This window comes from Aethalodelphis obliquidens, unplaced genomic scaffold, assembly GCF_003676395.1.
Source record: "Aethalodelphis obliquidens isolate GAN/ISIS:26980383/991018 unplaced genomic scaffold, ASM367639v1 scaffold118, whole genome shotgun sequence".
In the NCBI taxonomy this organism is placed as follows: Eukaryota; Metazoa; Chordata; class Mammalia; order Artiodactyla; family Delphinidae; genus Aethalodelphis; species Aethalodelphis obliquidens.
Genome location: NW_020838062.1, coordinates 3,022,047 through 3,035,923, shown reverse-complemented (window position 1 = coordinate 3,035,923; position 13,877 = coordinate 3,022,047). Strand labels below are relative to the sequence as shown.

The window sequence follows — 13,877 nt, the reverse complement described above, 5'->3', positions numbered from 1 at the left end:
CGTACCCAGGGTAAGACGGGCAGAGGTCGTCCTCAGCGTGGACCAGACGGGAGCTCCGCAGAGCGCGGGGTGAGGCGGCCGAGGCTCAGCACAGCCTCGCTGCGGGCCCCGCACTCTGACAGGGATCCGGGGGCCCTGCCTCATTCCCCGCTCTTGGCAAGTCGCTCTGGTACCAAAAGCCACCTCCTCCCTCTCTAACCCGCGGACGCCCAACGGCGCCTCGCCCAAGAGGCCCCCCAGAGTGCGCCCCTGTCCCTGGTACTCCCTCCGCTGGAAGCGCGGGGTCTCATGAGTGTGGGGTCCTGTCGGGCCTCCACCACACCGACTCTGACCTGACTCAGAGCCCAGGCGCCTCACAGCTTTTGGAGGTTGGCGGGGACAGAGGCCCAGGGAGAGCGGCAGGCACGTGTCCTTCAGGCTAGAGCAGGAGAAGGAACGTGCAGGGGTGGGGGGTGGGGGGATGCGGGGCAGCCGGGGGAGGGGGGCCCACCTGGGGGACTCGGGAAAGAAGGGGCCTGTGCAGATCTGCCAGACACATGGTACGCAGTTCTGTGGATGCTCACAGCGTGGGGGGGAGGGGCGCCAGGTTCCTGCCGCCCACCCGTCGTCCCTCTGCTCACTTGCACGGCTCTCTGGACGGCCAGGGCCACGCTGCTGGTGTCTTCAGCACCGGTCTCAAAATACTGGGCTCCAGCCCCGCACAGGGACGGGAACGCCGCCGGCTCTCACCTCGGGATTGGGACCCAGGGCTGGGGGCCACCCGTAAGAACCTTAGAACCCTCCCCATAGCAAGGCTCCTCCTTGCCTAGGCATGAGGGAGACAGAGTGCCAGGAAGGCAGGGGATCCGCAGGCAGGCGGCTGACACCAGCGCAGCTGGGCCCACGGCTGGGACCCCCCTCAGCAGGCACGAGGGAAGGCGGAGGGTGGAGGGGCACAGCAGCCACAGGGCACACCAGCTGCCGGTCCCCCGTGCTGTCGGGACCAGCGCACAGCTGCGGGAGCCGCAGGGGCGCCAGGCCCCTGTCCCAGGGCTGTGGGACACTCCTGGGCTGCTGTCCCTCCTTCCGGAAGACGGGGCGACGGACCCTGAAGGCCAAGCTTCCCTGAGCCCCACTGGGAGCCCAGGGTCCCTGGAACGCCCCCTCCACATAATTCTTCCGTTGGCTGGGCAAGCAGGTGACAGTTCGGCCAGCCTTCTTCAGAGCACCTGACCTAATCAGACAGTCACAGAGCCGTGAAGTGAAAATCAGATACGGGTGCTAGAAGATACACCTGGAGAACTCGGGGGTGTGACGGCGGAGAGGGCCCAGGATGCCCCCTCTTGCCTGGCCTTCGAGCTGCCGTCACTGGGGCCAACAGGTCAGGTGCTGAGGGGCTGGTTCATCAGAGAGGACTTGCCCCGCTGTGGGGCCCAGGTCAGAGGAGCCGAGGCGTTCAGCCATCCAGCTGCTCTCTCCTGCTGCACCTGGGCCCGCGCCCCGCCCTGTCCAGCCCCCTGCTGGACCCCCCCGCCCCCCCGTCCCGGACCTTCCTCCTGCCAGCTCACCCAGCACTTCCCACCGGGAGGATCTTGAGCGGAGGCTGCCCAGCAGAGGGGCTCCGCGGGACTCTGCCGCCCAAAGGTGGGGTGGGCCAAGAGTCGGGGCGCAGCTGGAGGCCGGGGTGGAGTCGCAAGCCGGCCAAGCCCAGCCCCCGCTGCGGGCTCTGCCCCCAGGCCCGGGCGGAACCCCGGGGAGGAGGGGTGGGTGGGGCTAGGCTGGGTCAGCTGAGTGACAGTCACGCGACCGCGACCAGCTCGGCTCCGAGCGCCTTCCTGGAGGAGAGGGGGGGACGAGCGGGAGTCTCCGAGTGTGGCAGGCCAGTGGTGTGGGACCCGGGAGGGGGTGGGGGGGGGAGGGCTTGTCCTGGAGGCGCCCCAGGGCGGCGGGGTCAGTCCTGGGGCGGGTCTGGGTCTGGAGGGCAGACCCGCACAGGGCTGGGTCCCGAGGCCTGGGGGCCTGGGGGACCCAGCCCTGGGGTCCACTCGAGCCTGGGGTGAGCTGGGCCACCAAGGGGCCCACTGAGGAGGCTGGGACCCGGAAAGATGGGGAGGTCTGAGGGGGAGCTGTGCCTCCAAGTGCAAGTTTCCCAGGACATGGAGAAGGAGAGAGAGACCCTGCAGGCCTGGAAGGAGCGGGTGGAGCACGAGCTGGATGTCGTGGTGGCTTTCTGGTTGGAGCACTCCCACGACCAGGAGCACGGGTGCGCCTCGCCCTGCTCGGGCCCTGGGCGGGGTCCCTGCCCCTGCTGAGTCCCCACCTCACTCAGCTGACTCAGGCCTGCTGGGCTCGGCTAACACTGCGTGGGGCCCACAGGGGCTTCTTCACGTGCCTTGGCCGTGACGGGCAGGTGTATGACGACCTCAAGTACGTCTGGCTGCAGGGGAGGCAGGTACGACAGGGGTACCCGTGACTTGCCGTCATCCCGGCCCCGAGGACTGGGCCGCTCCCGACTTAAGCCGTGTTTCCTCCACTCCCCCACAGGTGTGGATGTATTGTCGCCTGTACCGCAAGCTTGAGCGCTTCCGCCGCCCTGAGCTTCTGAATGCGGCTAAAGCAGGTGCCCCCTCCGGGTCCCCATCTCCCCAGAGGCCGCTCCAAGTCACTCTGTAGCACGCGTGCTCCTAGGTGCCTAGTTCTTAGAGGGGTCTAGAAGCAGCAAAGGGCCCGGTATGCTCGCAGGTAGGGAGGAAGGGGGAGGCGGTGGCATCCTCACCCAAATTCTAGCAGGCCACCTTCCCGACCAGCAGGTGGCGAATTTTTGCTGCGTTATGCCCGAGTGGCACCTCCTGCAAAGAAGTGTGCCTTTGTGCTGACGAGGGACGGCCGCCCGGTCAAGGTGCAGCGGACCATCTTCAGCGAGTGTTTCTACACCATGGCCATGAATGAGCTGTGGAGGGTGACAGGGGACGCGCAGTACCAGGTGCATGGGAGGAAGGCTGCCCTGTGTGTCTCCGTGCCCTCGCCTGTCCTGGGCACGGCTGCCAGAGCATTCCCATTCAGCATGCGAGCCCCTCCCTGGATCCTGCGTGCAGGGCCGGGTCTGTCGTCACCGTCAGTCCTTACTCTGGGCCCCCACAGCCCAGGGCTGCTGGTGACACCCCCCCCCTTGTTGCACTGTACTGTCACTGTGCGTCTACAGGTGAAGGAAAGTGCAGGGTGTATTGCGAGCCTCCAAGCAAGGAGAAAGGGCAGGTCTTGCTCAAAAGACCCTAACTCCCCGATGGCTTCCGGGGAAGGGCTGCGGTACGCGGTCCTCTCACCCATTGCGGAGCACAGGCTCCGGACGCACAGGCTCAGTGGCCATGGCTCACGGGCCCAACCGCTCCGCGGCATGTGGGATCTTCCCGGACCGGGGCACGAACCCGTGTCCCCTGCATCGGCAGGCGGACTCTCAACCACTGCGCCACCAGGGAAGGGCTTTTGAAGGCAAGGTGAGGGAGGGGGTGGCGGGATACCTGATCAGCTTATGGACGTTCTTCTGACTGCTTGGTGGTGAGGTAACCAGGTGGTATTTCGGGAGGGAGTCAACATCATCAGCCTTCTGGTTCCAGTGGTCTGGGGTCTACACGCCGGTGGTCAGCACGCCCTTACCTTCTTCCGCCCAGTGGGGGTCTTAGTATCTGCAAAACAACTCAGGGATATGACTCAGGGTATGATCTATAGCCCCTGAGGAGTAACTAAAGGTCCATGACTCTCTCTTACGGCTAAACTATTATTATTTTGTGTTGCTTATCTGTTTTCCTCTGCTTCTGCATTTTCTCACTTCTATGATTATATTTGCTCTTTGGAACTCGGGGAAGGCCTTGGAGGCTAAAGCTTTTCTACAGACAAGAGGCGGGGGACACAGGGGCTCTACCCCCCAGAAGGCTCTGCAGGGTCCTGCTCAGTTTCACAGGGATCAATCCGTGCCCTGCCCTGGCCGGGACAGGGCCGCTCCCTCCTCCCTGGGCCCCCTCTTGCTTTCAAACGTGACCTCACTGTCTGGGAATGGTCTACGCCCCCAGAGTGGGAGCCCTAGCCCCCAGCCCGGGGCCAGGCCCAGAGTAGGCCTTGGTGAAGGTGTCCTATGAGTGGCTGGGAGTACATGGTTCTCCCACCCCAGGGCTGGGGACCCAGCAGGTCGGCACCTGGGGTACCAGACTAGATGGGATGCAGCCTCAGCCTGGGCCTCCCCTCATCCCTCCCCAGAGCGAAGCGGTGGAGATGATGGATCAGATCGTGCACTGGGTGCGGGAGGACCCCTCTGGGCTGGGCCGGCCCCAGCTCCCTGGGGCCCCGGCCGCGGAGTCCATGGCGGTGCCTATGATGCTTCTCAGCCTGGTGGAGCAGCTCGGGGAGGCCGACGACGAGCTGGCGGGCAGCTACGCGGAGCTGGGGGACTGGTGCGCTCGGAGGATTCTGCGGCACGTGCAGGTGGGGGCAGGGCAGCGGGCGGACGGCGGCCGCCAGACAGGGCCTGGGGAGCTGGGGGCAGGGCGACCCCCTACGCCCCACCCCCGGGGCGCCTCCTCCGCCCGCACCCACCCCCGGAGCCGGGCGCCGATGGCTCCCTTTACAGACAGGGAGATGGGGCGAGGTGCGGGCCCAGAACCCTCGGGAAGGGAAGGAGGGCCCCGGGGGAGCCGGGGTGGGTGCCAGAGCCCCAGGCACGTCAGGGAGCAGGAAACCTGGCCGGACTCAGCTTCGTCCCAGGCCTCTGCACAGCCCAGTCCCCCCAGTCTCAGCCTCCGCTCAGTGCCTTACGCTCCCCACGTCAGGGGCCCAGGCCCAAAGCAAGGGTTAGGACAGGTCCAGACCCTTGGGAGTGAATCGGCTCCTCCTCCAAAGGCCCTCCGAGTGAGGCCACCCAAGCCTGCAGATCAGGAGGGAGGGGGCGTGGGAGGGTGCGTCTTTCTTGTTGGATGATGGGGCGGGGGTCAGGGGGTGCTGAAGGCCAAGCTACCTTCTACTCCTCCCTCGGCAGAGGGGTGGGCAGGCTGTGCTGGAGAATGTGTCAGAGGATGGCGAGGGGCTTTCTGGCTGCCTGGGGAGACACCAGAACCCAGGTGAGGGGCGGGGTGGGCTGGGGGGCGGCCCGGTTGGAGGGGGGCGCTCAGCCTTGGTTCTGGACTCCAGATGCAGGGAGTGCCCTCCTCCCTCCGCCCTCAGCGCACCGAGGACCAGGCAGGGGAGGAGGGACGGGCCTCCCACACTGGCGTGTCAGCAGCAGGAGGGTGACTCTGGGGCAGACCGGCAGGGCTGGGGGGCTCAAAGCAGGCCCCACAGTGGGGCAGAGAGGAAGGGAGTCAGCGGTCAGCACAGCGCTTGAGTCCCCCGCCTGGGGGAGGACACGTGGCCTACCTTACCCGAGCCCTCACCAGGCCACGCGCTGGAAGCTGGCTGGTTCCTGCTCCGTCACGCCGTCCGGAGAGGTGACCCCAAACTTCGAGCCCACGTTATCGACAAGTTCCTATTGTTGCCTTTCCGCTCTGGATGGGACCCCGACCATGGAGGTCTCTTCTACTTCCAGGATGCTGACGGCCTATGCCCCACCCAGGTGGGAATGTACCCAGGGCTACATGGTACTAGCCTGTCGAAGGCTTTCTGCCCAGGGAGGTGCGTGTTGTCATCACCCATTTCAGAGAGGGGGACCCGGGGCTCAGAGGAGTGAACCTGCCTGGTGTGACCCCAGTGGGAAGCTCGACTCCTGTGCCGGTGGCCCTCAAGCTCACATGCACAGGGAGGCCGTGAGGGAGCGCAGGCCATGCCCACGCGGAGACACATGGCCCTTCATCTTGGAAAGGCTCTCTGAGTGACCCTAAGGCATCAGCAGTGGGAGCAGCCGGGGTTGCGATTCCAGGGCTCAAGGGGCGCCCACCCCAGCCCTGCCCTTTGGGAGGGGCCGCTTGGGCTACATCTGCCTCAGGAAGCTAGTCGCGATCTGATGGGCGGTTAAGGCCCCCAGAGGCGTTCGTCCCGTGGTTAAGCTCCAAGAGCTTGGGCCAGATGGAGTCTGAGCCAGGGCCCGAAAGATGGGGGTGACTCTCCTGCTGACAGGGGTGGTGGAGTGGGGTCCAGGGCTCTCAGATGCCTGCCTCCGCTCTGCTCTCAGCTGGAGTGGGCCATGAAGCTCTGGTGGCCGCACAGCGAAGCCATGATCGCCTTCCTCATGGGCTACAGTGAGAGCGGGGACTCCGCCTTGCTGAACATCTTCTACCAGGTGGCCGAGTACACTTTCCGCCAGGTAAGTGCTGCTTCCTGGCCTCAGCGGTGTGGAGGAGACCGCAGGCACGGCACACCCCCTCCTTCCCCCCCTCGCCGGACGTGTTCCCTCAGTAGGTCTGAGAGTTCCTGGAAGTCCCGGCCCTGGTGCCCTCCGTTCAGTCAAGAGAGTGGCCCCTGCCCCACTGGAGCTCACATTTGGTGCTGGTGGGACTGACCATAAACAAGTAAACCAGCAAACACAGATGGTGATGAGAGCTCTGGGAAATAAAGCAAGGTCAGGGGACTGGGGGGCTAGTGGGAAGGAAAAAAGCTGGGGCTTCAGGAGGGGAGGCCAGAGGGCACTAGGCGAAGGCAGGGAGACCGGGCTGTGGCTGTCATCCTGGCTAGTGAGTGGGGGCCTGGCCGGGGGTGGGAGCTGCAGCGGCTCAGGGGTCAGAGTGCGGTCGAGCGGGAGAGGTGTGGGCTGGCCACGTGAGGCAAGGTAACCTTGGAGTACAGAAGGAAAGGAGAAGAGGGAATAGGCAGGCCCAGCAAAGGAGAGAGAATCATCTGCGAGGTAGGAAGGAAGCCAGCCCCCTCGCCCCCCCGCAGAGGCCCAAGTGCCGTGAGCAGAGCGATGAGCTGTGCCAGCTGCTGCCGACGGGCACCTCGGGCGCTGAGCGTGACGGGGAACGAAGGCAGATTCCCGATGTGTTTCTAAAGCCACGACTCACTCCATTAGTAAACCCCAGTACGGGAGGCATTACAACAGGGGGGTCTTATTCTGAGGTCTGTGGGCTTTGAAACCTGAGAGAAAATTCCACCGTTATTTGCACTAACCTCTAACTGAAATCCAGCTTTCACGTCCATCATGAATGAAAGCAGTGAACCACAGTATTAGCAGCGTCCGACTTTGTCACCAGTAAATTCCAAATGTGTTCGTGTTATGCTGTGGTTAGAGAGGCATCTCCAAGTACTGCACACGCTCGTCACTGCTTCCAAACACGGGAGCCACAAGACCAGAGGCGATATATGTTAAGATTGAATGCGTTCATAGAGAACATGTGTTCGAGGTGATCGCTCTTAACCGCATAAAGTGAAATTTAAGGAATACATTTTCAAGAAAGAGAGATTGTACTGAACAATCACAAAAGTTATAAACAACAGGTAATTCACTATGCACTAATCGTCATAATACAGAAAGCAAAAATTCAGACATCCATGGAAAGGCTGGACAGGAAAACAGTCAAATCCTTTGTTATCTTCCCGTGTCATATCCAGTAGTCGAATAATAAGTAAGGACATGGGTAATATCACTGGGAAGATAGAACGAACAGATACAGAACTAGTTTTACCCCCTATGAAGAATACACCTACTCATAGGTCCCCATTTAAAAAGACATTTTTGGTAGTGGACTTCAATGTCACTGATTTCTTCTATGGTCCTTCTGAGAAGGGGTTCCACTCGGGGGTCTATCTGGGGAGGAAGGGCCTAGGCCAGGGCTCTGAGGTCTATCCTGGAGCATCTGGAAGGAATTGGGCAGGAGAGAAGCGAGGAATTTGGAAAGGGTCAACAGAGCTGCTGGGCAGGGGCAGGCTTCAGGTGGCTCCGAGGGAGGGGGAGATGTGTTTGGGACCTGTGGTGAGCAAGGGAGAAGTCAGACCTCTGTACGGGATATCTACAATGTAGCGCTATCTACAATCTCATCCACGGCAAGACAGTCCTCTGAAGCAGGGAACAGGAGCTCCAAAGGAATAACTTGTTACAAAGTTACATGGCAGGTCAGCACTTCCTCAGGGTTCCGTTTCTTTTTACATTGTTATTTTTTTTAATTATATTTATTTACTTTTGGCTGCGCTGGGTCTTCGTTGCTGCGCGCGGACTTCTCACTGCGGTCGGTAGCACCGGCTCTAGGCGCGCGGGCTTCGGTATTTGTGGCGCACGGGCTCTAGAGCGCAAGCTCAGTAGTCCGAAGCAGGGTTTTTGTTTTTGTTTTTGTTTTAAATTCCATCTTGCAAGGTTTCATCTCACAGCCTGCGGCCCCTTCCCCAGGTGGGGTAACTAGCTGCAGACTCAAAACTCCACCCCCCCACACACAAGAAAAAGGAAAAGGAAAAGCCCCTTGCTTTCATATTTGTCCAGGAGGCGGGGCCTCATTTAAGAGCACTGATTCTGGAGCCGCGGGTCAGCCCGGGCTCTGACCCCAGGTAGCGGTTTAGTGGGACCGGTGAACGCCCCTTTCCCAGGCCTGTGGCATCTGGGCGGTTCCTGCAGGCGCTGCCTGTCACTGCCTCACTGTTACTGCAGTTTCGCGATCCCGAGTACGGGGAATGGTTTGGCTACCTGAACCGAGAAGGGAAGATCGCCCTCACCATCAAGGGGGGTCCTTTCAAAGGTGAGTGGGGGAAAGAGCGGGGCCCAGGGGCTCGGGGCACTCGGCTGCCCACGGCCCTCCCAACCCGCCGTCCCGCCTCTCCCCGCAGGCTGCTTCCACGTGCCGCGGTGCCTCGCCATGTGCGAGGAGATGCTGAGTGACCTGCTGAGCCGCCTCGCCCCGGCCTCGGCCCCGGCCCCGGCCCTCAGCGCCCGGTCTCCGCCCGCCGACCCCGCCCGCCGAGGCGCAGAATAAAGCCAAGCCTGCTCCACTGCCCGTGTGTGTGAGCGTCTGTGGGGTGTCGGGTGGGGAACCAACCGCCGCCTTTGGCTGGAGGGCACCTGCTCGCCCTGCCAGTGACCCGCCCCGCGCGCTGGACCCTCCCACCCTGCCAACAGGCCCGCCCCGCGCCGGGGCCCGCCCGGCCATTGGCCCGGCCCGCCCCGCGGAGCGGCCCCACCCCGCCCTTGGCCCTCCCTGCGCATGGCCGAGCGGCCGGGAGGGCGGGCCCGGCGGGCGGGCTCGGCGGCGCGCACTTCCGGCCGGTGGCCGGGCCCGGCGCGCGCCTCCTCTTCCGCCGCCGTCCCCGCGATCCTGGACCCAGATCCAGATCCAGATCCAGATCCAGCCCCAGCCCCAGCCCCGGCCCCAGCCCCAGCCCCAGCCCCGGCCTGGCAGCCCCGGCGTCGCTTCGGAGCGCGGTGGCAGCTGACTGCGCGTTCACGACCCGCTGGGAGCCGCGAGCCCCGCCGCCGTTATGAACATCCGCAATGCAAGGGTGAGGGGCCGGGGCCGGAGGCTGTCCGCGCCGCGTGGGAGCGGGGCCCGGTGGCCGCGTGCGCGTGCTCCCGATGGGCCCGGCCGATCACCGGGCTAGCCGCCCTGGGCGCCCTCGGCCGCCCGGCGCGGAAAAGTGAAGGCCACGTCCCCGTGGGGCTGGATCTACCCGAAGAGGAGGCCGGGGGAGCCAGGGGCGCAGGGCCGGGGCTGCGAACTCCTTCTTTCCGGATGTCGGGTTTCCGTTGGATGGTGTCGGGGAGCTTCCTGGAGCTCAACGTTCATTCCTGGAACAGTCAGTTTTTGCACAGCGGCTGTGGGCCAGGCCTGTGCGGAGACAGATAGTCCCAGCGCCCGCCCAGCCCTGTGGGGGGGCGGGGGTCGCTGAGTAGACAGAGCAGGGTTCTAACACGACCGAGGCCTACTTAGTCACCGCAGCCCCCAGCCTGACTGCATTCCACTGCCGTCCTCTCCCGCAGCCAGAGGACCTGATGAACATGCAGCACTGCAACCTCCTGTGCCTGCCCGAGAACTACCAGATGAAATATTATTTCTACCATGGCCTTTCCTGGCCCCAGGTGGGCAGCTGTTGAATTTGGGGATGAGGGAAACCAGGCCAAGGAAATTCCACCCTGGGTCGGCTTGGGACGAGCCGGCGAGGTCGCGCAAGGTCGTGAAGAGTCCGGGGGGCGCATGGGTCAATGAGGCCCTGAGTGTTTCCGGCTGGGGTGGCGGGAGATGGATAGAGGCGCCTTGAAGAGGGCCGAAGAACAGGGCCAAGGTAGGGGCAGTATTCCCACCTGTGTCTGTCCGCTTCTTCTGGGTTAAGGAAAGGGGGCACGGTGTGATGTGGGAAAACCAAGCCACTTGGCCTGGAGGTCAGGAGCTGTCACTGAACTCGCTGCCCGATGGGCTTCTGTCTGTCATGCACACAGCGACAGGCAGGCGCTGGGGCCAGGTGTCCGATAAGGGCGCCTCCAGCTCTGACAGGAACTTGTTTTCTGCCTTCTCTTTCCTCCCTGTCACCCAGCTCTCTTACATCGCTGAGGATGAGAATGGGAAGATTGTGGGGTATGTCCTGGCCAAAATGTGAGTCACCAAGGACGGAGGGACAAGCCTGGTGCCTGCCGTGGGGGTGGGGGGAGGAGGGACACCGACACCGCACGCGTCTGATGGCTGCTGCCTGGGTTGGGTTGGGTTTGTTTGTTTCGTTTTGTTAATTAATAGACTGTTCGTTTAGTGCAGTTTCCTCTCACATTAACATCTTGTGGCAAATTTGTTACAATGGGTGAACCGATGCTGTTACATTATTGCAGAAACCCATAGTTACATTGTTTTACTCTTTGAGTAGTAGTTCTACACTCCATGGACAAAGGTATAACAAGTATCCGATACTATAGTATCAAACAGAGTAGTTTCACTGCCCTCCCTCCCTCCCTCCCCTCTCCCCGGGAACCACTGATCTCTTTACTGTCTCCATACTTTCGCCTTCTCCAGAAGGTCATATGATTAGAATCATACAGTATGTAGCCATTTCAGACCACCTTTCACTTAAGTCATATGCATTGAAGTCTCCCCCCACATCTTTTCATGGCTTGAGAGTTTTTTTTTTTCCGGTACGCGGGCCTCTCACTGCTGTGGCCTCTCCCGTTGCGGAGCACAGGCTCCGGATGCGCAGGCTCAGCGGCCATGGCTCACGGGCCCAGCCGCTCCGCGGCACGTGGGATCCTCCCGGACCGGGGCACGAACCTGTGTCTCCTGCATCGGCAGGCGGACTCTCAACCACTGCACCACCAAGGAAGCCCGAGAGCTCCTTTCGTTTTAGCCCTGAACAGTATTCCACTGACGCTGCACATGTCTTTTGGCTGCTGCCTGGGGTTTGGAGAGTCCTGGCTCTCCCCTGTCCCGGGACTGGACGCACTTTGGGGTTCACGCCTAGCCCCTCTCCTTTCTTCTTGCTCTAGGGAAGAGGACCCGGACGACGTGCCCCATGGACACATCACCTCGCTGGTGCGTAGGGCCCACCCAGGGTCTGGTGGGGGCGGGGGCGGAAGTTAGTTGGAGCCGCCCCGAGGTCCCACCTTTCTCCCACCAGGCTGTGAAGCGTTCCCACCGGCGCCTTGGCCTGGCTCAGAAGCTGATGGACCAGGCCTCCCGAGCCATGATCGAGAACTTCAATGCCAAATACGTCTCTCTGCATGTCAGGAAGAGGTGGAAGCCAGGGCCGAGGGAAGGGGGGTGGGTAGGGGGATACTGTCTGTTTTGTTGGGTCTTTTTTGAATTTTATTTTATTTATTTTTATACAGCAGGTTCTTATCAGTTATCTATTTTATACATATTCGTGTATATATGTCAATCCCAATCTCCCAATTCATCCCACCACCACCAGCGGGGATACTGCCTCGATGTGGATCCTGGGCTGCCTTGGCTTTTGGAGAAGATCGGGAAGTGGGCTTAGTGGGGAGGGGGACCGGGAGGAGGGGCAGGACCTGGACGTGCTGTCCCTGCCTGGCCTCGTCTGTACAGCTCAGCAGTGCCTTATTCCCCTGCAGTAACCGGGCCGCTCTGCACCTCTATTCCAACACCCTCAACTTTCAGTAAGTAGATCTAGATTTTTCTCATGGAGTGGGATGGTCCCCAGGTCTGGCTTATCCAGGTGGCTGAGATGGGCTGTCCGTGGAGGGCCCACTGAGACAGCGTCAGCTTCAGCTTGGTGGGGGACGAGGAGGGACTGTTGGGAAGGGAAGTGGCCTCCGGGCTGGGTATTTGAGGCAGGATCTTTGGCCTGGATGCAAATGCCTCTGGTGGTTGACAGTTCTAGGGTCTTAAGGCTGGCAGGGTGCCCAGTGTGTATGCAGACCTGGGTGGCTAGGGGCCACGCTGCCTGGTAACGACCACCAAGAACAGAGGCCCAGGCCGCAGCACCCCTCCCCGGTTCCAATTGTTAGGCATACGAGCCAGCCATGCATGCCCAGGAAGTGACAGGGAGCAGGGCGGGGAGGGGAGGGGAGGGGACTGCCAAATTCAGGGCTTCAGTTCACAGGAAACCACAGACACAGATCCTTGGTGGCCAGGTTAGGGACGAGGGGCAGTGGCAGGATGCCAGTGGTGGGGGGGAATAAAGGAGCTGGGTGCTACTTACTGTTGGAGAAAGCAGAGGGAAGACCATGTTGGAAATGTCTCCCAAAGGGTCCTTGGGGGGGCAATGACACCCTGCCCCACTAGCAGATGATACCAGAAGGCTGAGGAGAATTGCCCCCGATTTGGGTTGCCCTCCTTCTCTCCACCTGCTGCCCCCAGGATCAGCGAAGTGGAGCCCAAATACTATGCAGATGGAGAAGACGCATACGCGATGAAGCGGGATCTCACCCAGATGGCCGATGAGGTAAGAGTCCTGCAGGTAAGAGTCCTGCGGGGCCAGGGCCGCGGTCCCCAGTCAAGGCGAGCAGGGGTGGCCTGGGACAGTTGGAGGCTGCGTGGCCGGGAGTCCTGGCCCTCCTCACCTCAGCTTCCGTAGCTGGCAGGCGGGGAGCCGGACCTCGGCAGGGCTTTAACGAAGGCCATCGGCCCAAGATTCCATTCTCCGAGGAAGAAGCCCGTCCTGCCCAGAGGCTGCTGTGAGAGGAGAGGGAGGAGGCCCCTGGACGTGCTGAGAGACGCGGGGCCTGGGGACGGCTGTGGCTGGCCTCCAAGGCTCAGGGGCCAGACAAAACCGGGCTGAAGAGAAGTCAGGGTTCTGCCCAAGGCTCCTCGGGGGCCCGGGCCATTCAGAGGGCTCCACGGCAGCCTCGTGAGGGAGCCGTAAGCACCTCCACTTTACAGGACAGGAAACAGGCCCAGAGGGGACAGTGCCAGGGCTCCCCGCTGGGAGTCGGACTCAGTCCTGTTTCCTGCCCTGGCTCTGCTGCCTCTCATCCTGCCCCCCGCCGCCAGCAAGGGACAAGGCACGGGCAGCAGGAGAGGGCCTTCGTGGTCTAGAGACTTAGGTGCTGTCTCCTTACTCCCGTTTCTCCCCGGGCTCCTGGTGGCAGCTGAGGCGGCACCTGGAGCTGAAGGAGAAGGCCAGGCACGTGGTGCTGGGCTCCATCGAGAACAAGGTGGAGGGCAAGGGCAACTCGCTTCCGAGCTCGGGAGAGGCCAGTCGTGAGGAAAAGGGCCTGGCTGCGGAGGATAGCGGTGGAGACAGCAAAGACCTCAGTGAGGTCAGCGAGACCACAGAGAGCACCGATGTCAAGGACAGCTCAGAGGCCTCTGACTCAGCCTCCTAGAGCCTGCACATGCTTCTCTCCCTGCCCTGGCCTGCCCATCCCATCCTCACCCCGAGAGGTTTCACAATAAACTTCACCCAGTGGCCTTGGGGAGTTTACCTGTGCGAGCGTGCACATTTTTGGGGGTGTGTGTATGCCCCTCTCTGGCTCTTCTGCATCCCTGTGGATGTGGACCTCACATCCTTTTGGCACAGTGCTTCCTGCCAAGCCCGAGTAGAAGGGAAGAGCTTTG

General features: G+C 62.2%; 2 protein-coding genes across 22 annotated transcripts; both read left to right on the top strand.

The window, feature by feature from the left end:
• Positions 1-1,756: 1,756 nt before the first annotated feature.
• Positions 1,757-8,874, top strand: RENBP (renin binding protein). Of its 5 annotated transcripts, XM_027098009.1 has the most exons (11): positions 1,757-1,858; positions 2,124-2,242; positions 2,356-2,431; positions 2,524-2,599; positions 2,790-2,962; positions 4,231-4,455; positions 5,006-5,087; positions 5,403-5,578; positions 6,134-6,265; positions 8,534-8,621; positions 8,710-8,874. In XM_027098009.1, the coding sequence occupies exons 2-11, from the start codon at positions 2,136-2,138 to the stop codon at positions 8,853-8,855; spliced, it is 1,281 nt and encodes a 426-aa protein (XP_026953810.1). In that variant the 5' UTR covers positions 1,757-1,858; positions 2,124-2,135; the 3' UTR covers positions 8,856-8,874. The 5 variants fall into 5 exon arrangements, with proteins under 5 accessions (XP_026953810.1, XP_026953814.1, XP_026953811.1 ...); XM_027098010.1 differs by lacking the exons at positions 1,757-1,858; positions 8,710-8,874 and adding an exon at positions 7,916-8,007 and having other exon boundaries at positions 1,920-2,242; XM_027098008.1 differs by lacking the exon at positions 1,757-1,858 and having other exon boundaries at positions 1,923-2,242.
• Positions 8,875-8,878: 4 nt separating this feature from the next.
• NAA10 (N-alpha-acetyltransferase 10, NatA catalytic subunit) lies at positions 8,879-13,749 on the top strand. Of its 17 annotated transcripts, none has more exons than XM_027098028.1 (8): positions 8,879-9,378; positions 9,807-9,955; positions 10,408-10,466; positions 11,342-11,387; positions 11,473-11,588; positions 11,909-11,910; positions 12,678-12,762; positions 12,895-13,011. In XM_027098028.1, the coding sequence occupies exons 1-7, from the start codon at positions 9,084-9,086 to the stop codon at positions 12,731-12,733; spliced, it is 723 nt and encodes a 240-aa protein (XP_026953829.1). In that variant the 5' UTR covers positions 8,879-9,083; the 3' UTR covers positions 12,734-12,762; positions 12,895-13,011. The 17 variants fall into 17 exon arrangements, with proteins under 17 accessions (XP_026953829.1, XP_026953825.1, XP_026953821.1 ...); XM_027098020.1 differs by lacking the exons at positions 11,909-11,910; positions 12,895-13,011 and adding exons at positions 11,930-11,974; positions 13,409-13,749 and having other exon boundaries at positions 8,969-9,378; XM_027098019.1 differs by lacking the exons at positions 11,909-11,910; positions 12,895-13,011 and adding exons at positions 11,927-11,974; positions 13,409-13,749 and having other exon boundaries at positions 8,969-9,378.
• Positions 13,750-13,877: the final 128 nt, after the last annotated feature.